The following is a 25,795-nucleotide window of genomic DNA, read 5'->3' as shown; positions in this document are numbered from 1 at the left end:
GCTAGACTGTATGCCCAAGCTTTAATCTATACAGCCTACTAATAAAAATATAAAGAACTTTTGGCTGTACATCTTGATAGGTACTGTTAAGCACTGTCATTTTTTACTACTCCAAGACCAAAACACATGCTTACATAATAATTACATCTACAAATAAGTTCAAATACTACTTTATTATACATTTAGAGATTAGCTATTAAGTTAAAGAAGCACAGAAGGAAAATCATACTCGATGTTGTTATAAAGATTCTAAGATTAAATAACAGTTGACTCAAATGTATTTCTAGCAACATCTCTTTGAATTCATTATCTTGTTAAACATGTCTGTTTCTCTTCTTGTATTCCCATCAAGAGAGTAGATATCCACCTGATCAATACACTAACAACTTGGAAGCTGTTCCACAAGCCTTTATTTCACTTCCTACATCTAATTAATAATCAAGACCTGTGTGTTTTTTGGGTTTTTTTAAAATATATTTTTATTGATTTCAGAGAGAGGAAAGGAGAGGGAGAGAGAGAGACAGAAGCATCAATGATGAGAGAGTCATTGATCGGCTGCAGCCCGCAACCCGGGCATGTGCCCCGACCGGGAATCAAACCCTGATTGCCTGGATCCTAGGTCAACGCTTAACCGCTGAGCCACGCCCGGCCGGGCAAGACCTGTGTGTTTTATATCCTGATTATCTTTCTCAATTTCACCTTCCTTTCTCATCAACTACTGCTGTTGCAACAGTCCCAGCATTCTCATTGCTTACTCTGATTAATGCAATAATCTCCTAACTAGTCTTTAGGCTCCTAGTTTTCCCTCTGCCAATTCATCTTCTTAAAAATCTCAAATGGAGGGACTTGCTAAAATAGAAAACAAATAATGTCCCTCCTAAAGATTACAATCCTTTTAAGGGATCATCATGACAAACTCCAAAAGCCTTAGCATGGTTCAAAAGCCATCCATGACCTGTCTTAAAATGACCTCTCTGGCTCATTTCTGTTGCTTGATCCCATGTTTCCTGAGGTCCAACCATAATGATTTTCATGGTTCAGTTCAAGTATACAATTTCTCTTCCAAACCTTTCTTGAAATGCTGTCCCTTTCCCCAATTACTGGTTCCCCCGTTTACCCTGTGCAGGCTTCCACTGTGGTCCATCTTATACTTTTACAGTTGCTTACATGTCTCCCTACATGGGTGCAAGGCCCTTGAGACAGGGGCCATGTCTGCATTCTTAGTATCCAGCAAAGTCCCTGTCTCAGAGCGAGAGTTCAAATGTCTGTTGAATGGATGACTACTTGGATACAATATTAAGATCACCACATTGCATAAGAACCTATTGAGGCTTGTTTTTCCTATTTTTGGGACATGTGTCCAAGATTAGACTGCTAAAAAGTCTACTGAATATGAATGTTGGCTACTTTATGACCCTTGTCTTCATGAAGGTAGTAAAGGAAGAATTTTTTCAGTTGAGTCATGATACTTAATAGCAAACTATTACATCCTGGAAAGTTAGGGGGGAACAAGATTTCCTATTTTTCCTAAGACTTTTCACAAATGTTGAATTCTGGCAAAAGTCTGCTCATGTTTCAGCATGGTGCTCCTTTTTATATTTAAAAAATCAAGTTATAAACCCATATTCCAAAGTTTTAGAAAACTGGCAATTAACAGTATTATTATTTGGTAACTAGATTCAGGAAAAGAGAGAAGGAAGGGAGGCAGAGATGGAGAGAGTGAGAGGGAGAAAAAGAGAGGAAAAGAGGAGAAATAAAAAGAAAATACACATTGAGGGGGAAAGGAAAGAGACAACTCAGTTGCAAATGGAAAGCCCACAGAAATGCACACCACAGTGTGCTTCTGTATGTAAATGTATGCTCCTTTTCTCAGGTGCCCATATGCCAGTTTGCAATCCACTCCTATCAGACACTGTCAAAAGCCCTCTTAATACGTAGCCCCAGGCATCAGAATGAGTGCTTCTATCTTTTCCATATGGTTTAATAAAGATAGGTTATAATTGGGGGCTGCCACCTGTACAAATCAAAACTTTACAAGGCACCCAATGCAACAGCTCATCGGAAGAGGCACGTTCTCAATATGGCCTCATCCAAGATTGCTTCTGACATTATGCCTGAGGTGTGGAAGGGGAAAGGACTGCTGAGGAGTCTTAAATAGTGCTTTCAAGAACGTAAGTGAAGAACTGGCATCTACTTTGTTGATAAAAATAATCTTTCCCCCCCCAAAAATTCTATGTTTCCAAATATCACCTGGTCATAAAATAATGAAGCATCAATGGCATCAAGACCAATGGTACAATTAGAAATGGCAAAAAAAGCAAAAAGACTTACATAAAAGGTAAACAAGGCATGAAAATGTGCCTAATTATTTTGAATATCCCAATAATTAATAAATGGGTGTTGATTATTTATATATCAAAAAGTCTTACATTTACAAAAGTACTAGTCATAGGCTTTAACAACATTCCAACAGAGTATTTAAACCAAGATCCAATTAATAACAATTACTGAGATAATAATCACTCAGTAAAAGAAGGATAAGCAGATAAAAGAGTTCATGTACTGCTTTTAGAGTAAAAATACAATGTTGGCTCTTTAGCCCATATAAACCATTTTACATTGTGCCACTCCCTTCCACTTAACATTAGTGTATTACTAGGAAGAATAAATTCCCTCCCCTAAAATTCTAAATAGACATTTTGGAAGGAAACAGGTAATCCTTGATCAAGCAAACGCCAACAACCACAGTAAAACAACAGACTTTGCCATAAAATAATTATTCAAGGGACTATGAATTACATCAACTGTGAACAATGCAAGCACAATGGGCTAAGATACAAAATTAATAAGTCACTCTCCATGTTGACAAATGCATATAATCAGGGTCCCAATCACAGGAAATATATACTTGGGCTTCAGAAGAAAAGTCAAGAGAATCACAGCCTAGAACAGTACTATGTAAAAGAAACACACACACACACACACACACACACACACACACACACACACTCACACACCCCTGAGATCTAAGAACAGCTCAGCTCAGCTCAGCTCAGCTCAGCTGAGAATCTGGCATGTTAAGTAAGCATTCAATAAATGTCTGTTTATTGAGTGGATATCAAGAAAAACCCACCCCCTAAAAGAAACTCAGAGCATCCCACTGAAATTTAAGCAGAATAAGAAACTAATTGGCCCAGCTAGGCATGGCTCAGTGGTTGAGCATTGACCTAGGATCCAGGAGACTGAGGTTCGATTCCTGGTCAGGGCACGTGCCCAGGTTACAGGCTTGATCCCTACTTGGGGCGTGTGGGAGGCAGTCAATCAATGACGACTCTCTCATCATTGATTTTTCTCTCTCTCTCTCTCTCTCTCCCTCTCTCTCCCTTCCTCTTTCTGAAATCAATAGACATACTTAAAAAAAAAAAAAGAAACTGCTTTTCCAATCTGCCATCTGTGGTGGAGTTGCCGCCAAGATGCAGATTTTCGTAAAAATCCTTAAGGGGAAGACCATCACTCTCGAAGTTGAAGTTCAGATACAATAGAAAATGTAAGGAAGGGATTCCTCCTGATCAGCAAAGACTGACCTTTGCTGGCAAGCAACTGGAAGATGAATGTACTTTGTCTGACTACAGCATTCAAAAGGAGCCCACTCTTCATCTTGTGTTGAGACTTCGTGGTGGTGCTAAGAAAAGGAAGAAATCCTACACCACTCCCGGGGAGAATAAGCATAAGAGAAAGAAGGGTAAGCTGGCTGTCCTGAAGTACTACAAAGTGGATGAGATGGCAAAATCGGCCACCTTCGCCGGGAGGGCCCTTCAGGTAAGTGTGGTGCTGGAGTTTTACGGACAGCCACTTTGACAGACATTATTGTGGCAAATGTTGTCTGACCTATTGCTTCAACAAACCAGAAGACAAGTAATTGTATATGGGTTAATAAAATACATGAACTAAAAAAAAAGAAAAAAAGAAAAAAAAAACTAATTGGATTTTATTTTCCTTTTAATTAAAAATTGCTAAGTATTTTTATATACTTTGGTAATATTAATTTACATCTTTACTAGCATAATAATTTCCTAAAGCTGCACCAAACTCTTCCTTTCCTCTTGGGGCATTTGTTAAAAAATATCTATCTACCTATCATCTATCTATCATCTATCTATCTATCTATCTATCTATCTATCTATCTATCTATCTATCTATCTATCTATCTATCATCTATCTATCTATCTATCTATCATCTATCATCTATCTATCCATCTGTCATCTATCATCTATCTATCTATCTATCTATCTATCTATCTATCTATCTATCTATCTATCTATCTATCATCTATCTATCATCTATCTCTATCTATCTATCTATCTATCTATCTATCTATCTATCTATCTATCTATCTATCTATCTATCTATCTATCATCATCCATCCATCCATCCATCCATCCATCCATCCATTGAAAGTAACAAGAAGGAAGAGCACTGGTGTTATAATGTTCATTATGTTTGAGCAACAAATCCAAGTGTGGGTTCCCAATGCTATGGGGCCTTTACTAGTCAGGTGTTCCTGCAAATCTTCAGTGATGGACACATAGGCATTTAGAGCAGATTATTTTCTTTAAGGCACTAAGTTCTAAAAGAATATACAAAGCACATTAAAATTTATAAAAGTCTACATGTGGTAAAGAAATAGAGCAGTACTGTGGAATTCAACCAGAAAAAAAGCTAGTTGCTCCTTGTTTTTGTATTTCTTTTAATATACTGGCAGGTAAAACAAGTTGAAACATACAATTTTGAATTCAGTCAACTCTGGGTACTGCAGTTAAATACATTTTCACATTTTGTGGTCATTTAATCATTTGTAAAAGTGCTTACCTATAAAACTAAGCTGGCACACAGCTCTCCTGTAGTTGAGAAGTTATAGCCTTTCTGCATTGTTTCTAGTATATGTAATACAGATATATTAATAAACAGCAATTCATGAATTTCAGATACACAGCTCATTCAAGCACTACCTCCATGAGGTAGAATAACATGAAGGTTGTCAGCTCTCCATATTTCAAAGCTTGAAGGTTAACCTAATATACAATGTGGTGACCTAACAGTTCTCCATTTGAAAGAAATCTGAAAAATTGTATCTGACACAGCCTAAGTGTGAGAGTAAACCAGCGGGATTTCCATCTCTTCATTTCTTAATGAGTTTTCTGATAATGAGAGGTGACTTAGCCAGTCACTCTGGGCTCTATTATGGCTAATTTCACTCCACTTCGCTCTCTTTGTTAATTATTAACACTAGCCTTTTTATCCTCATGAGACACTCCAATTTTTATTTTTTTTTATTTTTATGAGCCCATCTTTATGAAGGTGAAAGTCTTGGAGAATAGGTTTTCACTTAGGGTAGAGCTGGACATTTATTATTTGTCCAGGCAGAGATGCTGTGACATTGATTATATAAGCTGGGGTGTTCTTCGGGACGGCTTTAATGTGCGAGCGATGTGAAAAGGCTGTTAATTAAAGAAGCAGCACCGTGGCATTTTTCACTTGGGAATCAGTTCCCAATAGAATGGTCATTTGCCACTTGCTAGCATATCCACAGATTAAAAGGTAACTAGCTCCGAGGGCTTGCCTTTCAGTAGTGTTGAAAGAAATGATTTGTGCCATTTGTAGATGGCTTTCATTTGTCAGAAGCAGTCACTTGCCATGTCTGTATCAACAGGACTAATGTAGGAAATAGCATGCAAGGATAGAATCTATTTGCACTAGCTTTGTGGTCATTTGGCATCATTTAAATACCGTGTTACTTGCTTTATTATAAAAAAACACACATTTATTTCCCCTCAACTTTAATACATCTCTTTTTCACTATTTCCTCAGATACCATTTAAAAGGGCTGCCCATTCAATGACCTCTTTAGTGGCGGGGGAGTAGGTGAGGGGGGCGGAGGCAGGGGAAGAGCCGAATGGGAGTGCAGTCTGTTTTGGACAGAAATTAGGGGCCTCAGTTTGTTTTCATCATCAATCCTGCTCTGGGAATCAGTGGGTGAGTCTGTGAGGGGTGGGAGACTGGGGACAGTTGCTAAAATGATGGTGCAGCTGGCCCTCATCCCTTGAGGAAAACCACATTTCATCTCCAAGGGTTCTTAAGGCTAAGACTTTCCCTAATCATGCCCAACTGTAAGAAAAGACACATGCCCTAGACAGGTTTCTCCTCCTTAAAATAGAAACTGAATTTTCTTGAATCCCTTTTCCCAATAATTAGTTCAGTCTCTGGAATTCTCATCATGGACATTTAGTGACACATACACTAAGACAACATATACCTTTATCTGGCTTTTTCTGTATCCTGTAACCAACTCTCTTCCTCTGTCCCCACAACTCAAGACCCTATAAACTTTTCTCAGGTAAAAATAGCAGTTCAATAAATCTCCTATCTTCCTGAAAAAGATTATATTATTTTATAAATGCCCTGAGAATCTTCTTTTGTTACTGTACCAGGGGTGGGGAACGTATGGCCCATGGGCCATACATGGCCCTCAAAATCATTTGGTCTGGCCCTGCCAAGGCAACCACAGGTGGGACTCAAAATTCAATAAATCTAGGAGCTTTTCTCATAGTTCATTTTTAAGTTCATAATTTTGTATGGCTCACAAATAATGTTATAAGTATCCAAATGGCCCTTGGCAGAAAAAAGGTTCCCCAACCTTGTGCAGACCAAGACAGAACTGGAGACCAAGTGATCAGGTTCCAATTCACCTCTGTCCCTGAATCCCTGTCAGCAAGCCCCTGACCAGGCACATCACCTCCTAGGGATTTAGTTTCCTCAGCTGGAAAATAAAGAGGTCTGTCTAAGACCCCTTCCATGTGCCAGCAGAAAAATACCTATTTAGAAAACTCAAATCATAAATATTTTAATAAAAGTAAGATGGCAAACAACCAGTGTGGATTATCTAAATGAGTCAAAAAACAAAAACAAGTCGGCTATAAAGTTTTCAAGGCACAAATAAAGTACAATTCTAATACCTTCAATAGTTGGAGATATGTTGGTAATTTTTATTTTGGAAAAGCAAACATAAGTATGTGACATTATTAATAATAAATCACAATTACTTAAAAATCTCTGTTACCTCATACCACGTGTGAGGTAACAGTAAGCACTATTATTCAGCAAATTACCTCTGGTTCCAACACTGGACATTTCAGAGCAATCTGTTCTTGTTGGCCTAGCTGGTTAAAGTCATGATTAATTAGAATTTGGAGTGTAACTCTAATGGGATCAATATGATAAATCAGTCATGCCATGGCAGTAATGTAAGGATCTTTTTTTCAATGGTGTTAAAAGGACAGAAGTTTTATATTTTCCCACTGGCTTTCCAAAAGGACAATTTGTGGGCAGTATAAATTGACATTTAACATTTAAATTAAATTCACTAAATCACTATCTAAATATTTCAGGAATTTAATAAAACAAACATACTTATTAACAATATTTTTATTATCAAATGTGATATTAATAGCCCAAAATTATGTTTTACTAATTTCTGAGATATTGCTCAGTGGTTTTGCCTTTGGATAGTATCTTGTGAGTTTGGGAAGAAAGTCACTGTATTCTATTTCAATTCCCCAGTCCACACCATACTCCCAATACCAAAAGGAAATTATGGCACTGGGGAACTTTTCTACTTACCTCCCTACATGGAGATGCTGTTTTTCTCTGAAATAATTGATGTTTTCTAAAATCTGTTAATCACCACATAATCAAAGCCAAGATTTAGACTTACCCCTGTCCCAAACAGATAACACTCAACAGAGATCAGCATGAAATACTTTTGTGTTTTGTTTAGTAATGTATATCAAAATAACATAAAACGATATTTTATGCAGTTAAAAGCAGTCAGTGTTATAGAAATTGTTTAAAACAGGAAAGAAACATGTAACATTTTTGAATTAAATATTTGCAAGTCTGGGTAAAAATAAAATTTCTATTATTTTCATTTTAGTGTTCTTTTTTGACATAACTCATAAATTTGCACTTGCAATGTAAGAGCTCTTTTAAAAAATAAATATTAAAATATGTTAATTCTTTAGAGTTGCAGTAGAGATTCCCCAAAAAAGCTTCTAAGATATCTACAGCATGGTTTTTTTCTATAACTTCTAATATGTTGAATAAGCTAAATGATTTGTCATCTTTAGTAACAGTTTGACTGTCAACATTAATGAATATTTCATCTTCGAATAAACTCCAAAATAAATCTAAATATGATCAGTTCTCAAGTTTTCACACAAATGGGGAAAGCAATGTTAGAAATAATCCTACATTAACTTATTCTTATTTAGGGACTTAATGCATAACACATGTATTTATTTTTGGCTGTGTGTTTTGTTATACACTTGTCTTAAGATAATATTAACCCTGACTAGTGATTTCTTAGCAGAAAATGAATGATGGTACTACGATCCTTGCAATAAAGAAGGGCATTCCGAGTATGATAGCTGGCACGAGGGAATCAAATTGGAACTTCAAAACTAAATGAGAAGCTCTGGCCAATGTTGCTCAGTGGTAGGATTGTCCGTTGACCCGCCCACAGAGGGTCTTGGGTTCAATTCACAGTCAAGGGCACATACCTGGGTTGCGGGTTCAATCCCTGCCCCGGTCGGGGTGTGTGCAGGAGGCAACCAATCGATGTATCCATGTGTCCCTCATATCGATATTTCTCTGTTCCTTTCTTCTTCTTCTCTCTCACTTTCTCTCTGTCTCTCTGTCTCTCTCCCTCCCTCCCACTCTCTCTAAAAATTAATGAAGAAAATATTCTCCAGTGAGAATTAACAACAACAACAACATGGATAATGCAGAATGAATGATTTTCATATGGATAATTGAATGTGGGTTTTGCAGCTTTTGAGAGCAGACATTGTGGTTGAATCCAAAGTAGAAATTATAGCTTAGTTCTTTGATATTCAAATAGGATCCTTTGGAAATAAAATTGGATAGGAGAATGAATAAGATGGCTGAAAGAATCGAGACTGAAGTTTTCCACACATAACATTTATAATATTTACTTAGCATCTTATTATATATGAGCTATTATTTTATTTAATTGTCACTGTCAATGACATGGTAGGTACTATTATTGTCTTTCTTTTATAGATGAAGAATCTAAAATTTATAGAGGTTAAGCTATTGTCAAAGGTCAAGTAGCAAGTGGTAGAGACAGATGTGAATCTGTCAAAGCCATGCCATTAGTTACTATACCATAGTGCCTCTCTCACTATAACAGAGGTTCTTAACCTGGGGTCCTAAATCCGATGTCTGTGGGGAGTCCAATACTACACACAATTTCATATCTATGGGATTTTTCCCCCCCAGCAAAACAGTTTTGGTTTTATCAGAGACTCATAGGGATAAACAACCAAAGAAAGATAAGTAATAATGGACTAGAGTGATGATCAAAGACAATAGAATATTTTTTTTTAATGGTCACTTGAGGATATTTTTTAAAAATTGCTTTTTAGAGAGAGAGGGAGAGAGAGAGAGAGAGAGAGACAACTACCTGTTGCCTTCCATACCCACCCTGACGGAGAATTGAACCTGAAACTTTACTGCAAAATGGAGTGAGGTCTGTTCAGGAAAGGGTGACAAGAATGACAATGAGCATGGAAACCCTATCATGTGAGGAAGAGTTGAATGACCTGGGAATAATGACTTAGAGAAGAAAATACAAAATAGAAGAAGGTTGTTCCCCAGATCAAGGAGAACAAGTCAGAACCAGAGTTTGGAGGAAGTAGAGCTCAATCTGGTCTCTAATGGGAAGAATTTTATAGAATAAGTAACTAATGACCTCGTGATTGCTGCACATGTTGAAGCAAGCCTCTCAATAGCTACCAAACTAGGGTTTAAGGGAAACTTTTAAAAGAATCATTATAAAAAAAGGCCAAGGAATCTGTATGTTAACAAATGTCTCCCCTTCCCTGGCTAGTGGCTCAGTTGGTTGGAGCACTGTCCCATACACCAAAGGTTGCAGGTTTGATTCCTGGTCAGGGCACATACCTAGATTTCGGGTCCAATCCCTGGTCAGGGAGCGTATGGGAGGCAACTGATCGATGTTTCTCTTTCACACTCATGTTTCTCTCTCTCTCTCTCTCTCTCTCTCTCTCTTCCTCTCTATAAAAATCAATCAATACATATCCTCAGGTAAGGATTTAGAAAAAAGTCCCCTAAAATTATGATGAAAAACTAGGTTTTCATCTAGCAGACCATGTAACAAAATAACTAAAAAGTTATATTGCTTAGGAAAAAAATATCTCAATAGAGAAACTTTTACGATCTATTTAATTTCTAAATATTAAGAGAGCAAGCTATACCAAATAGCAATATTACACTATCATCTTTAGAATACCTTTCAGAAAATAATATTATCACAATGCATATTAGAGAAGCTTAATGTAACATGGTTTCTAGAAAATGTTAAATTTCTAAGGTGTCTTTCAGAGATCTAAGTATTCTCAAGTGCTTTAGAAATGTTAACCTTTGAAGACTTTCTGATTCACAAGGTACAATGAGAAGGGTGTCTACGTTATCCTCGATGAAGCCAGGAGAGTAGGAATGAGAGGAACTCCAGAGGCCAGGGGAACAAGGTGGAAGTGTTGCTGGTCTCCCCAAACCCTGGCCTGATACACTCAGGGAGGAAGAAAAAACATTAATGTTATCTGTTGACTCACTGAACAGCTGCAAGAGCTCTGTAAATACACTTTCACACACCTAACATTCTCCCACCCTCCCCCATTTCATATACTAGAGCAAATGCAAGTGCTTACTGTCATTTCTGAGGAAATTATTAAGCAGTTGGAAAAGAGGAAAACTATCCCAGGAGTCTTGTGGCTGAGCCTCCAGTGCAGTATCCATATCCACCGTGAATAAAGCCCAAAACTTCTCTGCATGCTCCGCCAGTAAATCTGGCCACCAGGCAAATGCCTGTTAGAGAAAAAGGAAATAACGTAAAAGTAGATTACTTATTAGAAACAGACACAAATACTGTGCCACCTGAATACTCGTCATTAAAAGTGCAGTTGTAGTAGAATGTTTTAGAGTATGAAACCAAATGTTTTAATTCATCTTTTCGCAGAAAAAAAAAAAAAGAAATATTGGAAATAAATACACCAAAACATGTATAGTAGTTATGTTTAAATTATGACATCTATAGAATTTTATTTTTGTTTTATATATATTTCAAATGTTCTAAATTAAACATTTTTTTTTTAATATATCTTTATTGATTTCAGAGAGAGGAAAGGAGAGGGAGAGAGAGAGAGATAGAAACATCAACGATGAGAAGAGTCATTGATTGAGCGCGCAGCCCAGGCATGTGCCCTGACCGGGAATCGAACCCTGATCGCTTGGATTCCAGGTCAACGCTCGACCGCTGAGCCACGCCCGGCCGGGCTAAACATGTATTTTTAAATAAAGCAATAACTGCCATTTTACATTTTAATTTCTATTTTAGATTTCACATTGTATTCATCAAGCCAAATTTGATTATTTAAATATGTGTATCTATAAAATTTCTTCTCATATTTAAAAATTATTGCTTTTTATTGGTAGTACATTTTTTTTATAAATCTAAGGTCTAAAGCTAAAACATGCTTTCACACAGATTTCTTGACCCTCTGATGTGAACTAGACCCTCCCATATAATCTGTATGATACCCAGTATTTCTATTTCCCAGATCTTAGCATTGCACGTATGACTATATATGTGAATATTTTAATGTCTGCCTCTTTTTAAAAAAAATATATCTTTATTGATTCCAGAGAGAGGAAAGGAGAGGGAGAGAAACATCAATGATGAGACAGTCATTGATTGGCCACCTCCTGCACGCCCCCAACTGGGGATCGAGCCTGCAACCCAGGCATGTGCCCTGACCGGGAATCGAACCCTGATCGCCTGGATCCTAGGTCGATGCTCAACCACTGAGGCACGCCCGGCCAGGCTAGTATCTGCCTCTTAAATTAGACTTTATACTCAACTAGGCTTTTTCTAATGCATTTTAGGTAATGGCAATAATCACTTAAAAAATCTGCGCTGTTTAGATGGGTAAAAATAATATTTGTTTTTTAGAAAGTCCCTGAAAATAATGTAGCTTGATTATGAACCACAGCATCAAGCCTGCCTGCCCATGAAAACCGGCAGCAGACCAGCCAACCTACAGATCCTGGCAGCAGGCCTACCTGTCCATGGTCCCCACCAGTTGGCCCATCCAGAAACTCTGGCTGTACATCCAGAGTTTTCCCTGCAGAAGCAAGTCTGTCAGAATGGAAGAGGTCACTGCTTCTTCCAATGTGCAGATGCCAGTGCAAGGCTATAAGGATCATGAAGAATCAAAGAAACATGATGCGAACAAAGGAACAAATCAAGTTTCTGTAACCAACCCCAAAGAAATGGAGATCTATGAACTAACTGCCTGAAAGAGTTAAAAAATCATCTTAAGCTCATTGAGCTACAAGAGAACACAGAGAGACAACTAAATGATATCAGAAAATCAATATAGGAAGAAAATAAGAAGTTTAACAGACAGAAACCATAGAGAAGAACCAAACATGTTCTGGAGCTGAGGAATACACAGATTGAAAAATTTAGCAGGGAAATTCAACAGCAGATTTCAACAAGCAGATAAAGAATCAATGAACTTGAAAACAAGTAATTTTAAGTTACCTAGTAAGAGTAACAAATAGAAAAAAGAATAAAAAAGAGTGAAGAAAGACTTTGGGACTCGTGGGACATCTCCAAGCAACCAAATGATAACTGTTATGGCAGTCCCAGGAGGAGAAGAGGAAGAGAAAGGGGCAGAAAGCTTATTTAAAGAAACAGGGGCTTAAAACTTCCCAAATCTGGATAGGAAAATGGACACCCAGATTCACGAAGCCCAAAGGACACCAAATGGCTAGACCTAAAGAGGTCTACACTGAGATACATTATAATTAAATTGTCAAAAGTCAAAGGCAAAAAGAGAATTTTGAAAGCAGCAGAGAAGTGTCTCATCATATACAAGGGGACCCCTGCCCCATAAGGCTATGAACAGATTTCTTAGCAGAAATTTTGGAGAATTGGAAAAAGTGGTAAGATATATACAAAATGCTAAAGAGAAAACTGCCAATGAAGAATATTGTCCTTTAAAAATGAAACAAATCTGTCTGCAAAACTGTCCTTTAGACAAAAAGACAACCAAAGCGTCCTTTGATAGAGGACTGGATAAAGAAGATGTGGTGCATGTACTATGGACCACTACTCAGCCATGAGAGAAGATGAAACACTGCCATTTGTGACAACATGGATGGACCTTGAGGATATTATGCTAAGTGAAATAAGTCAGTCAGAAAAAGCTAAGAACCATATGATTTCACTCCCCTGTGGGATATAAAACTGAAACTCATGGACACACACAGACAAGAGTATAGTAATTACCAGAGAGAAGGGGTAGCAGAGGATCAAGGGGGCCTATATAAACTGACAAAAGACTTGACTTTGGTGGTGGGCACACAATGCAGTATACAGATCATGTATTATAGTAATGTACACTTGAGACTTATATGACCCTATTGAACAATGTCACCCCAATAAATTTAATTTTTTAAAAATGAAGGAGTGGTAAAGTCTTTCCCAGGCAAGCAAAAACTGTGAGCAAGTTTGTGACCACTAGATCTATCTTCCAAAAAGTGCTAAAGGAAATTATTCAAATTGAAACAAAATGATACAAATGTACACAGAAACACAAATATATATGAAAGTATAACTCTCACTGGTAAAGGCAAATATATAAAAAATAAATAGCAATGTAATATTGTAATGGTGATGCATTCATCATTTTAACCCTAATATAAAACTAAAAAAGTATTAATAATAACTACTACAACAAAAATTTGTCAATGGATACGCAGCAGAGTAGAAGTAAATTCTCACATAAATAACATAATGTGTGGGGGGAAATAAAAGTGTAGGGTTTTTATATGATTGAACTGAAGCTATATCAGTTTAAAAAGGCTGCTCAAACTCTCGAGTCCAGTTCGGAAGTAAGTCCTTATCTATCAATAATACTTAGCTTAAATATAAATCAATTAAACTCTACAATGAAAGGCAAAGACTGACTGAGTGGACAGAATAAAATATAACTATATTGCTTACGAGAGACCACTTTAGATTTAAGGACACACAAAGATTGAGAGTGGAGGGATGGAAAAAAGACATTTCATGCAAATGGTAACCAAAAGAGAGCAAAGATGGCTATACTGACATCAAACAAAATAGTAAAAAACTGCCATAAGAGACAAAAACGTTCATTACATAATGATAAAAGGGTTAATTTACCAGGAATAGAGACTAATTAAAAATATATATACACACCCAACATAAGAGCACCTAAGTATGTAAAGCAGACACTGACAGACCTAACGGGAGAAATAGACAGCAATACAATTATAATACGAGACTTTAATACTGTACTTTTAATAAATGACAGATGATCCAGACAAAAAAATTAATAAAGAAACAGCAGACTTTAACATTATAGTTCAAATAGACCTAAAAGACATACACAGAATATTTCACCCATCAGCAGCAAGCAACATATTCTTCTCAAGCACACACACAACATTTTCTAGGACAGAGTACATGCTAAACCACAAAAAAAGTCCTAATAAATTTAAGAAGACTGAAATCATCTCAACTACCTTTCCCAACAACAATGGAATGAAATTAGAAATCAATAACAAAAGAAAAACAGAAAAATTCACAAAGGCATGGAGGTTATACAAGACACTCTTGAACAACCATTGGGTCAAAGAAGAACCAAAAAGGAAATAGAAAATATCTTGAGACAAGCAGAAACCAAAATTTATGGGATGTAGTGAAAGCAGTACTAAGAAGACTTTACAGCAATAAACACCTACAGTAAAAAAAGAGAAAGATATCAATAAAAAACCTAATGTTACATGTCAAGGAACTAAAAAGAACAAACTAAGTAAGTTTAGAAGAATTAAGAAAATAATAAAGGCTGGAGCATAAGTAAATAACAAACAGAAAAATAATGGAAAAGATTGATGAAACTAAGAGTTATTTTTTTTAAAGGTAAACAATATCAATAAACCTTCAGTTAGACTAACAAAGAAAAGACTCAAATAAAATTATAAATGGAAGAGGAGACATTACAAATGATACCACAGAAATAAAGATCATAAGATACTATTATGAACAATTATACATCAAAAAACTGGACAACATAGAAGAAATGGATAAATTCCTAGAAAGATACAAACTATCAAGACTAAATCAAGAAGAAATAGAAAACTTAAATAGACCAAAAACAAATAAGGAATTTAAATCAGTAATCAAAAACCTCCCAACAAGAACAGCTCAGGACCAGGCAATATGAACTTTTGCAAACCATGAACACCAGATATCATTCCATTTATTTCTGACTGCTTTCATTTCTTTCATCAGTGTTCTATACTTAAAAAAAACACACACAAAACTGAATTAGAAGATGTTTACTGCAATCTATTTTTGGTGGAAAAAAACATAACATACATTTATTTAGCACAGCCTTGTGGAATACATGGAAGCTGGGGAAGACGACTTTCCTCCTCTTAGGCCATGGCGAGGACTGGCTCAAGAGCTGCTCTGCTATAATTAAGTATTTCCTGCACTAGTTGGCCACCGCATTTAACATTTATTAATTTTCTCCATTCAGTATAGGCAGCAACTAGCCATTTTCTTTCAGTTCCTTAACAATGTCCAGCCCTCCAACGAGCTCCCCTTTCACATACAGCTGAGGGGGTGCTGGCCAGTTGGAGAACATTTTCAACTCTTGCTGAACTTCATCCTCAACATATCAGCTGTCTCATATTTAACACCAGTACTATTTAGTGTTTCAAGAATTTGTTTGCTGAATCCACATTTAGCTTCCTGTTTGTTTCTTTTCATAAAGAGCACCACAGAAGCTTTGTTTGTCAGTACTTTGGGCCTTTTCTCTAATTTGGGAGCTTTGGGGCAAATTGTATCTAGTTTTTCAGATACTTGCAGCTCCTTAACTATTTCAAGTCATCCTATGAGCTCGTCAGAAACAGAGCTGGGAAAAGGTGGGCCACTTGGAATAGGTTTTGAGGCCCCGATGAAGTTATCCATCTGAGAAGATATCAAAACTGCTTAACTGAATATTGTGTTTGTTGAGAATTTCCACCATCTGCTTGCTGAAACCACAGTGCAGCTCCTGCAGAGTCCTTTTCATAAACAGCATACAGGGGGCAGTGGTTGAGTTAATATCTTCAGGCAAAGGCTGTGGTCTTCTTTGGGGTGCTCACGGCCACTGGGTGGGAAGAAGCCGATGGATAGCTGTCGCTGAATTTTTTGGTCAACTCTGGGGCATGTGCACCATCTAATGAATTTTCTGAGAATTTTTGAAAAACAGAAAGGTGGGATCAGAACTAATTTCAGATTTTTCAGGTACTTCAGAAACAGCTTCAGCTTCCAACTTCACAGACGAAACTTGGGTGTGTTCTTTGGCTAACTCAGCCATCATGCCATTCATCTGAGCACACTGTGGAGTCCATGGTGCCCAAACATGAACTGCAAGGAGAGACTTTGCTCTGAAACGCAGCAGCTCCTCAAATTGCTGGGCTGAACCATCCTCCACTGCCACCCTCGGTGCCATCCATCAGTGTTTTATACTTTTCAGTGTACAAATATTTCACCTCCTTGGTTAAGTTTATCCCTAAGAATTTTATTCTTTTTGATGCTATTGTAAATGATATTGCTTCTTAATTTTTTTTTCAGATAATTTGTTGTCAGTGTATAGAAATGTAACTGATTTTTGTATGTTGATTTTACATCCTGCAACTTTGCTCAATTTGTTCATTAGTTCTAATAGTTTTTTATAGAGTCCTTATGATTTTCTACATATAAGAGTTACATCATCTGCAGAGGTAATTTTACTACATTTCCAATGTGGATGCCTTTTATTTCTTTTTCTTGTCTGCTCTGGCAAGGATTTCCAGTACTGTGCTGAAAACTACCTATAGGGACATTTTTTCAGTTTTTCACCATTGAGTATGATGTTAACTGTGGGATTTTCATATGTGGTCTTTACTGTGTCAAGGTAAGTACCTTCTATAACTAACTTGCTGAGAATTTTTATCAATAAAGGGTGTTAAATGTTATTGTTTTTCTGCATCTACTAAGATGATCATATGATTTTAAAGCTTCTTTTCTTAATGTAGTGTATCACACTGATTGATTTGTGTATGTTGAACCATCTTCGCATCCTAAAGATAAGATTTATGATCCTTTCATTATGCTGTTGAAATCAACATGCTAATATTTTGTTGAATATTTATGCATCCATATTCATTAGATATACTGATCTGTAGTTTTCTTGTAGTGTTTTTGTCTGGCTTTGATATCAAAATGATACTATCTTCATAAAATGTGTTTGGAAGTGTCCCCTCTTCTACTTTTTTTGGAAAAGTTTAAGAAGGACCGCGCCTGGGCTTTTTCTTGTTGGGAGGTTATTGACTACTTGATTCAAATTCCTTGTTTTTGTTCTGTTCAAGTTTTCTGTTTCTTCTTGATTCAATCTTGATAGCTTGTATGTTTCTAGGAATTTATGCATTGTTATAATGTCCATATGACATCAAATGGTCTACATATTCAATACAATCTCTTTCAAAATCCCATTTATATTTTTCACAGAAATAGAAAACATTACTCTAAAGTTCAATGGAACCACAGAAGACCCCAAGTTGCCAAAACAATCTTGAGAAATAACAAAGCAGTTCTTGATTTCAAAATATATTACTAAGCTATGGTAATTAAAATAATATAGTACTGGAATAAAAACAGACACAGAGACCAATGAAACAGAATGGAGAGCCCAGAAATAAACCCATATATATATGGACAACTAATCTTCGACAAGGGTGCTAAAAATACACAATGAGGAAAGGGTAGTATCTTCAATAAATGGTGCTGAGAAATCTAAGTACACACATGTAAAATAATGAAATTGGACCCTTATCTTACACCATACACAGAAATCAAGTAAAATGTATTAAAGACTTAAACATAAGACCTGAAACCATGAAACTCCTAGAATAAAACATAGGGGGGAAAAGCATCTTGACACTAGCCTTGGTAATGACTTCTTGGATATGACACCAAAAGTACAGGCAACAAAAGAGAAAATAAACAGACTGCATCAAACTATAAAGTTCTGCAAAGCAAAGTGAAAAGGCAACCTACAGAATGGGAGAAAATATTTGCAAAAAATATTTCTGATAAAGGGTTAATATCCAAAGCATATACAAGAAACTCCTATAGGTCAATAATAACAAATAAACAAACAAAACAACAACAAAATACACAACCTGATTAAAACATGGGCAAAAAACCACAAACCCTGAACAGACATTTCTTCAAAGAAGACTGACAAATGGCTAACAGGAATATGGAAATGTCCTCAACATCAGTTGCAATCACATGATTTTCAGGGTGAGATTTTTTTTTTTTTTTTAATATATCTTTATTGATTTCAGAGAAAGGAAAGGAGAGGGAGAGAGAGATAGAAACATCAATGATGAGAGAGTCATTGATTGAGCCCGCAACCTGGGCAATGTGCCCCAACCGGGAATCAAATCCTGATCACCTGGATCCCAGGTTGACGCTGAACTGCTGAGCCACACCTGCCAGGCCACATGATTTTCAAATGCAAATCAAAACCACAGTGAATTATCACTTCACACCCGTTAGGGTAGCTAGAAACAAAAGAGAAGTTTGTTGAGGATGTAGAGAAAAGTGAAAGACCTGAACACTGTTTGAAGGAGTGCAAATTTGTGCAGCCACTATGGAAACCATTATAGGTTTTCCTCGAATAATTAAAAATGGAACTACAATATAATCCAGAACCTGAATCCTAATTATATATCTAAAGGAACCGAAATCAGAATCTGAGAGAGTTATCTGCACTGCCATGTTCACTGCAGCATTATTCACAATATCTAAGACACAAAAGCAATATAAATGCCCATTAATGGATGAATGGATAAAGAAAATATGACACACACACACACACACACATATACAATAAAATATTTTTTCAATTTAAAAAATGAAGAAAATTAGGCCATTTACAACAACATGGTTAAACTTGGTGGACATTTTGCCAAGTGAAATAAGCCAGACACAGAAGGAAAAATATTACACGATCCCATTTTTATGAGAAATCGAAAAGAGTCAAACTCAAAAAAACAAAGTACAAAGGTATTTTTCAGGCAGTAGAATGGCTGGGGGGAGTGTAAAACAGGGAAGTATTAGTTAAAAGGTACAAAGTTTTGACTATACAAGAGGATCAAGTCTAGCGATCTGCTGTACAGTGTAGTGTCTATACCTAACAATACTGTACTATATACCCCAAATTTTGCTTTGAGGGCACATTTTGTGTTAAGTGCTCTTATCATACCCACCACTCCTGGCAGCCTTCACCAGCCCAGCACTCATCCACACCCTGCCCCAGCCTAGGGCTCAGAGCTCAGAGCCTGCCTGCATCTACTCGTCCCTTATCCTGAATGATGGGGTGACAGTAATGGAGGGCTAAGATCAATGCCCTCATTAAAGTAGCTGTTGTAAATATTGAACCTTCTGGCCAGGCTTGTTTGCAAAGGCTCTGGCCAACGTCAACATCGGGAGCCTCATCTGCAACGTAGGGGCTGGTGGACCTGCGCCAGCAGCTGGTGCTGCCCCAGCAGGAGGTCCTGCTCCCACCACCGGGCCCCAGCTGAGGAGAAGAAAGTGGAAGCAAAGAAGGAAGAATCTGAGGAGTCTCATGATGACATGGCCTTTGGGCTTTTTGACTAAATCTCTTTTGTAAACATTCAATAAAAAGCTGAACTCTGAAAAAAGAACAGGAAAAAAAGAACTTTCTAACAACATGTGATATTTATGGCTGCAAAACTTCATTTAGTTTCTTTGAATGCCAGTTAGATTTAAACCACAAAAGAGTCAAACCACAAAACCAAAACCAAATGTGGATTATAAAGTATTGGCACATTGACTATTCTCTTAAAAATATACCACAAAAATAATGTTCAATATATTCATAAAGAACTTCACCCTGTAACTAAAGGTCTGGAGTGCAATACAAATAATTGACTTGAGAGTTGGGGACATTTTAATGTCTGGTCTTATGTTTATAACTTAAACTGTTGGAAATGATATGCTCCATTTATATTGAGCTATTGTTCTTTGAAAATATTATCTTTAAATATGTTTTATTTAAATATCTATCAGAATGGGTATATGACACATAATATAAAAATAAAAAATAAAATAGCATACAGTTTCATTACATATAGCTTGTTCTGTCGTTTAGAGCTGCAGTGGTGCCACACAAAATGATCTGAGAGTGTTCACTCTGGGCAGAGCAGGATGGGAGCTCTAGCAAAAACACAGTACTGCAGAGAGAGGCATTTACCAGTCTCACTTCCAGCTCACAACCCATACCTTTGCAAAAGGTTAAAATTAAGAAAATAAGAGTCACCTTAGGTCAGGATTGTTTCAAGATTCTGAGAAAAATTTCCAGAGCTCTTTTAAAAGTTAACTTGGAAGAGAGTGCTGTGGTAGAATCTGGAACAAACTTTCTTTAAAAAAGTAGTTTCAGGGCGGCAAGACATTTTCATCAATTCACAATTTTCATCATGTTTTGCAGAAATATCTATTTATGCCTCAAACTGCATTCCTGATAATGTTATCCCTGATGCATGTAAACCAATCTGTGATGAATGCTTATTGTTCTAATGATGACTAGAGAAAACTTTAAGCAATTGCTGTCTTTGAAATAAAACTCAAGAGTCACAGGTGGTTGACAACAGAGGGTCAATTCTATACCTATCCCCTCTCCTCTTTTTTTGCCCCCACCCTAGGTGGCAATCATCCAACCTGGGTTGGCAGTAAGAAGAGGGGCTGTCTACTTTCCTCCCTAAAGTCCACCTTCATGAGAGATGCCTGAGGCTCCACAGCATCAGTCTCCACCAGGGAGGAGAAAACCCCTCTCAGAAATGCATCCATCTGTAGGGCATGGATCAAAAGTCATGCTTATCTGGGTGAAAGTTATTTTGGCTCTAATGCTGAGTCCCTCATTCATGTAAATGAGATGGCAGAGGCAGAAGGCAATGTTTAATTTGATTAAGAGGGAAATACAAAACAAAACTTGACTGTAATCCTTTAGCCATACCATCAAGGTTCTAACAACAAATAACTATTATACATGAAAACAATATATGAGGCAGGCTAGGTTGACAATACTTTGAAAACAGTGTTTACTGAATGTGGTTGAGAACAGCGGCAGGTAACAATGAACCCTGAAATGGAGCACAGTACTGAGCTTTTGTACTTAGTGATGAGACATGAGTGATCACAGGCAAATCAGTCTCCTGCATGGATTTCCACTTCCTCATCTGCAAATTGGCAATAACAGTACTTGCCCTAACCTCCCAAGAGTTGTGAAAATTCAATGATTGTGAAAATCTCTTGCTGTACAAAATTTAAAAAAACACACAAAAAACCCCCAAATAAAAACAAAAAACTAAACATGATCAGTAATTACAAAAATGAGTGGAAATTCATACAGATCTTATAATGTGAGTTTAAGTATTTTAAAAACAGTAATGTTCAACATGAATTGAATAGTTTCTAGGTACCAAGTTCTGTTCTAAAGGCTTTTTATACATTATCTTAATCCTACATAAAACCCATTCAGGAAGATGGTATAATTTTCCTTATTTTATGTTATTAAACTCAGAGAGATTAAATAACTTGCCCAAAGTCATATAGTTAATAGGTAACAAGCAATGATTTGAATTCAGGTCAGCTGGAGTGCAGAGACCAAGGTCGTACACATATAGCCTCTTCTTAATTACTATATACGGGGGGCGGGGGGTAAAAGTAGGTTTACAGTTGTTTGTATGGAAAATAATAAAATAATTAAATACTATTACAAGAATAAACTCTGCTTCCCACACTCACAACTGTAAACCTACTTTGCCCCACTCTGTATGTATGTATGTATGTATATGTCTATCATCTATCTATCAATCTATCTATCATCTATCTATCATCTATCATCTATCTTTCTATCATCATCATCTATCATCTATCTATCTATCTATCTGTCTATCTATCATCATCTATTTCTATTTATCTATCATCTATCTCTCTACTTGTCCATCTATGTTTTGCACATCAGACCACTGGTAATGTCCTCTGATTTTTTCATGTCAGAGCAACTATTATGGTACGATTTCTTTCTGTCCTTTCTAATTTTTTTGAAGTCTGAGGCTTTTGATTACTTTTACCTTCAAAATAGTTAAATTTATAATTCATGACAAAAAAGGAGGATGCCTACATAAATGAACAAAAATAGAGAATCTGATTTTGAAATGTATTATGTGTTTATTTTACCCCCACATTTTTCCTATATTTTTAGATGATGCTGAAAGCTCTAGAGACAGTCTAATGTGTAGGGCACATCCCCACTCCCAACACACACATACATACATGGCAACACTATCCTGAGGCGCCATATTCTAGAACTATTTATGCTGCTTTGAGGAGTCAGTAGAATGAGCTAGAATCTTCAGGGTGACAACTAACTACTGTCAAACTAATCAAACAGTTTTTACAACTCTTTTGATTCACCCAAATCTCTCCCAAATTGGATTCATACCTGAATACAAGTATTGGAAAAAAAAATGAGACAGTAAACTGAAAATACTTCAAAACATTTGAGGGTAAAGTACTACTCTTATTACTATATATTTACGAATTAGTAAATGATGAACAAACACTTTTGGTAGGGTATTTTGCCCATGCAATTTCGCTTGACAGTTATTGCTGCAAATGGAATCCTGCCTCTATAACTTAAGCATCTGAAAGCCACTTGCTGGTCACCTTATTCTAAAATGAGGGACATTTGTAGACCAGAGGCTATTCTAACACTAAGCTTGCCCTTAAAAAATGTTGGTTTATCTCACTGGATATCCAGTTATAAATAATATGCAATTAAGATTAATCCATTGCAAATGACTTTAGAATCAGACCAATTCACTCCCCAATACTGTTCAGAGAAAAAGATGGATGTCCTGGTTAAACAAAGAAAAAGGAAAACAAATGAGCAAACAAAAAACCCCAAATGAACAAAAAATTACACCAAAACATTAAAACCCTCTCGGCTGGCCTTAAATGGCCGGCAGTAATCACACATGCAATTATTAATAAGACATATTCACAGAAACACTATAATAAAGATTAGCTTACTCAAAGAAACAGTCTTTAAATCCAAGGAGAGGAACTAAGTTGGCTTTTAAATGAACTATTATCAAAGTGGGGTCTTTCTTATCTTCACTAAGTTATTTATTCCATATTAGAAAAATAGTGGAAACAATTTTACGTACCTCTCTTCCCTGAAGGATTCCAAGAAATTGGAAGCATTGTGGAATGAAAAAATTCCATAGTGTTACAAAGCATTTTAAAAAGAGATCATTATAATCTATATTTCAGCATATAGCAGAATGATATTTATGAGTTATGACTATCTCTGTTCTATAAAGTCAACTCAATTTTTATTGATTAGAAAATAAATATTTACATTTTAATTGTGTTTGGGTACATTATATTTTAACAAGCATTCAGTGATTGGGTGGAGTATATAACACTTATTAATTACATTTTAAAAGGTTATTATTTTTATTAGTGTAGAAAAATTAAATGTGATTTTTGTGAAATGTATTAGAGTATTAGATGTAACTGTTTAGGTGAAATAAGCTACAACTGGATATCCAATCAGAATTTTTTTTTAAATTCAAAAAGGTTTAATACTCTGATGATAATGCCTTTTAACAAAAGACAAAGACAACATGTACATATATTTTATCATATAATCACTTTCATTGTAATAGAGCAGTAGTACTGCTCTAGGAAAGATCCTCTTGGGAATTCATTTCAAATTATTGAAGCAGCTGTTTCTTCAGTTTAAAATAAAATATCCATAACAAGTTCACACATGACAGATGCAAGGTAAAAACTAGATTCCACAGTGTGAGCTAAAAGCAGATGTTTTGAATGATCATATTTATAACCAGATACAATAATCCTCAGTTACCTATGGTAAGGTTTCATGAATATTCTTTTCCAAGAATTTGCTTCAAATATACTTCATGTAGTTTCTTATATTCTGATAACGAGGCTTCATTAAATATAAAAGCTCTATAAATTCTTATGTATCTGGTTTTCTTTTATTCTTGCCCATTTCATGTGCTTCCTCAAGAATAAAAGCATTAGGGTACTGAAATTTAATACACTTATTTAATTCCACATATTTCCCTCACCCAATTCCAAGTCAGAAAACTCCTTTAAAAAAGATAAACTCATGAGTACTAGAAAAAGTGATACCTTTAAGTCTTACAATAAGGAGTTTGCCTGGTGAATGCCCATTCCACATCTTTAGTGAATGCTAATATATACTTAGAACATCTAAAAACTATAAACAAGGGAGGTTTAGTGAAAATTTAAAGAAAAGTTTGATGGTAAGATCAAAAGACAAGAGTTATGAATGTCTTCCATTCAATGTTACCTTACAGTTTATCACTAGTTTTCCTTTTGCACACTGACACTTCTAAACTAAAGCAATTATGGCCTGGGGGAAATGCAAGTGATCTGGCATCACGAGGTGGGGTCTGGGTTCCAGTATTGCTTCTTAGTAGTTCTACATCATTAGCATAGCCCATGCGCTCTCCCATGTTCCCCACAACACGGCCGTTATCAGGCATAGATATTAAATCTCTCTCTCTCTATATATATATATACACCTTCGTAACATATAGGACTTGTATTTCCAGGCAATGCATATATGTTCTCAGTTTTCTACAGGAAAATGGCCAAGTGTATATAAAAATCTATGGGTAGACCACTTCTTCAGTACTGTTCCTACTATGGCAAAACACGGGTAGCATTATACAGCAGTTAAAACAGGTCATCACCTCTGCATGATGCTCTTCATTTTGCTGTAAGACTTCTATGCAGAGCTCTGCTAGATGAAGAACTTCTTCCAGCTTTCTCGCAGGAGTTGCCTGACTCATGGTCTCTATATGAAAAACAAATCATAAAGATGTTACCTTAAAAATAAAAAGTCAAACATATTCCAAGATGTAATGGCTGTTAAAATAGATGAGATTGGGCTCATTCAAGGGGGTATGGCTGTAGACAAGGGTATTAAAATAGAATATGAAAGCATATTTTTGAGAAATAAGAGATGCAATAAATACAAACACATTCTTTACAAAATGAAAACCAGTTCACCTGATTGTAGAAAATATTTCACCCACAAAGCAATCACAGGGAACTGCAAATGCTTTGCCATTCAATATATAAGAACTAACAGGTGCATCAGCACATTAGATGCTCAACTTCTGCAACAGACAAGTTATAATTCTCCTCAAGGTCAGAAACACAAAGAGAGCAGATACCATAGTCTTTTCCTTCTCTCCGTATTGTATTATCAGTACAATACCATTCTGACCAGATGAGTCATTCCTGGCATTAGCAAAACCCATGCTTTTTTGTTGCTATTTAAATTCCCAGCCTGACATGTCTATAGTTCATGTTGATCTTAAATTCAAGAAGTACAAAGTCAGCTAAAACAACTCTGACAGCCTACAATTAACTGATTTCCTCGCCTCCTTCCCTGCCCACCATCACCCCACCCCACC

At 36.3% G+C, this 25,795-nt stretch overlaps 1 protein-coding gene and 3 pseudogenes across 10 annotated transcripts in view; 2 read left to right on the top strand and 2 right to left on the bottom strand.

The window, feature by feature from the left end:
- Positions 1-25,795, bottom strand: part of CADPS2 (calcium dependent secretion activator 2) — a 536,766-nt gene that overhangs the window by 66,947 nt on the left and 444,024 nt on the right. For all 7 annotated transcript variants that reach the window (XM_081147044.1, XM_081147045.1, XM_081147046.1 and 4 more), the window contains 2 exons: positions 25,067-25,170; positions 10,807-10,963 (listed from right to left, as the gene is read on the bottom strand). In XM_081147044.1, coding sequence (XP_081003170.1) covers positions 10,807-10,963; positions 25,067-25,170 — 261 coding nt within the window. The remainder of the gene's footprint in view (positions 1-10,806; positions 10,964-25,066; positions 25,171-25,795) is intronic.
- On the top strand, positions 3,474-3,919 carry LOC308561976 (ubiquitin-ribosomal protein eS31 fusion protein pseudogene; annotated as a pseudogene). The gene has a single exon. The product of its transcript is annotated as a ubiquitin-ribosomal protein eS31 fusion protein pseudogene (transcript).
- On the bottom strand, positions 15,715-16,278 carry LOC308561977 (glutaredoxin-3 pseudogene; annotated as a pseudogene). The gene has a single exon. The product of its transcript is annotated as a glutaredoxin-3 pseudogene (transcript).
- On the top strand, positions 17,115-19,889 carry LOC308561992 (large ribosomal subunit protein P1 pseudogene; annotated as a pseudogene). Its single transcript has 2 exons — positions 17,115-17,136; positions 19,511-19,889. The product of its transcript is annotated as a large ribosomal subunit protein P1 pseudogene (transcript).

Source organism: Miniopterus schreibersii (assembly GCF_964146895.1).
Source record: "Miniopterus schreibersii genome assembly, chromosome: 9".
Lineage (NCBI taxonomy): Eukaryota > Metazoa > Chordata > Mammalia > Chiroptera > Miniopteridae > Miniopterus > Miniopterus schreibersii.
Note: the sequence above shows the minus strand (reverse complement) of the source record. Positions and strands in the feature narration are given on the sequence as shown.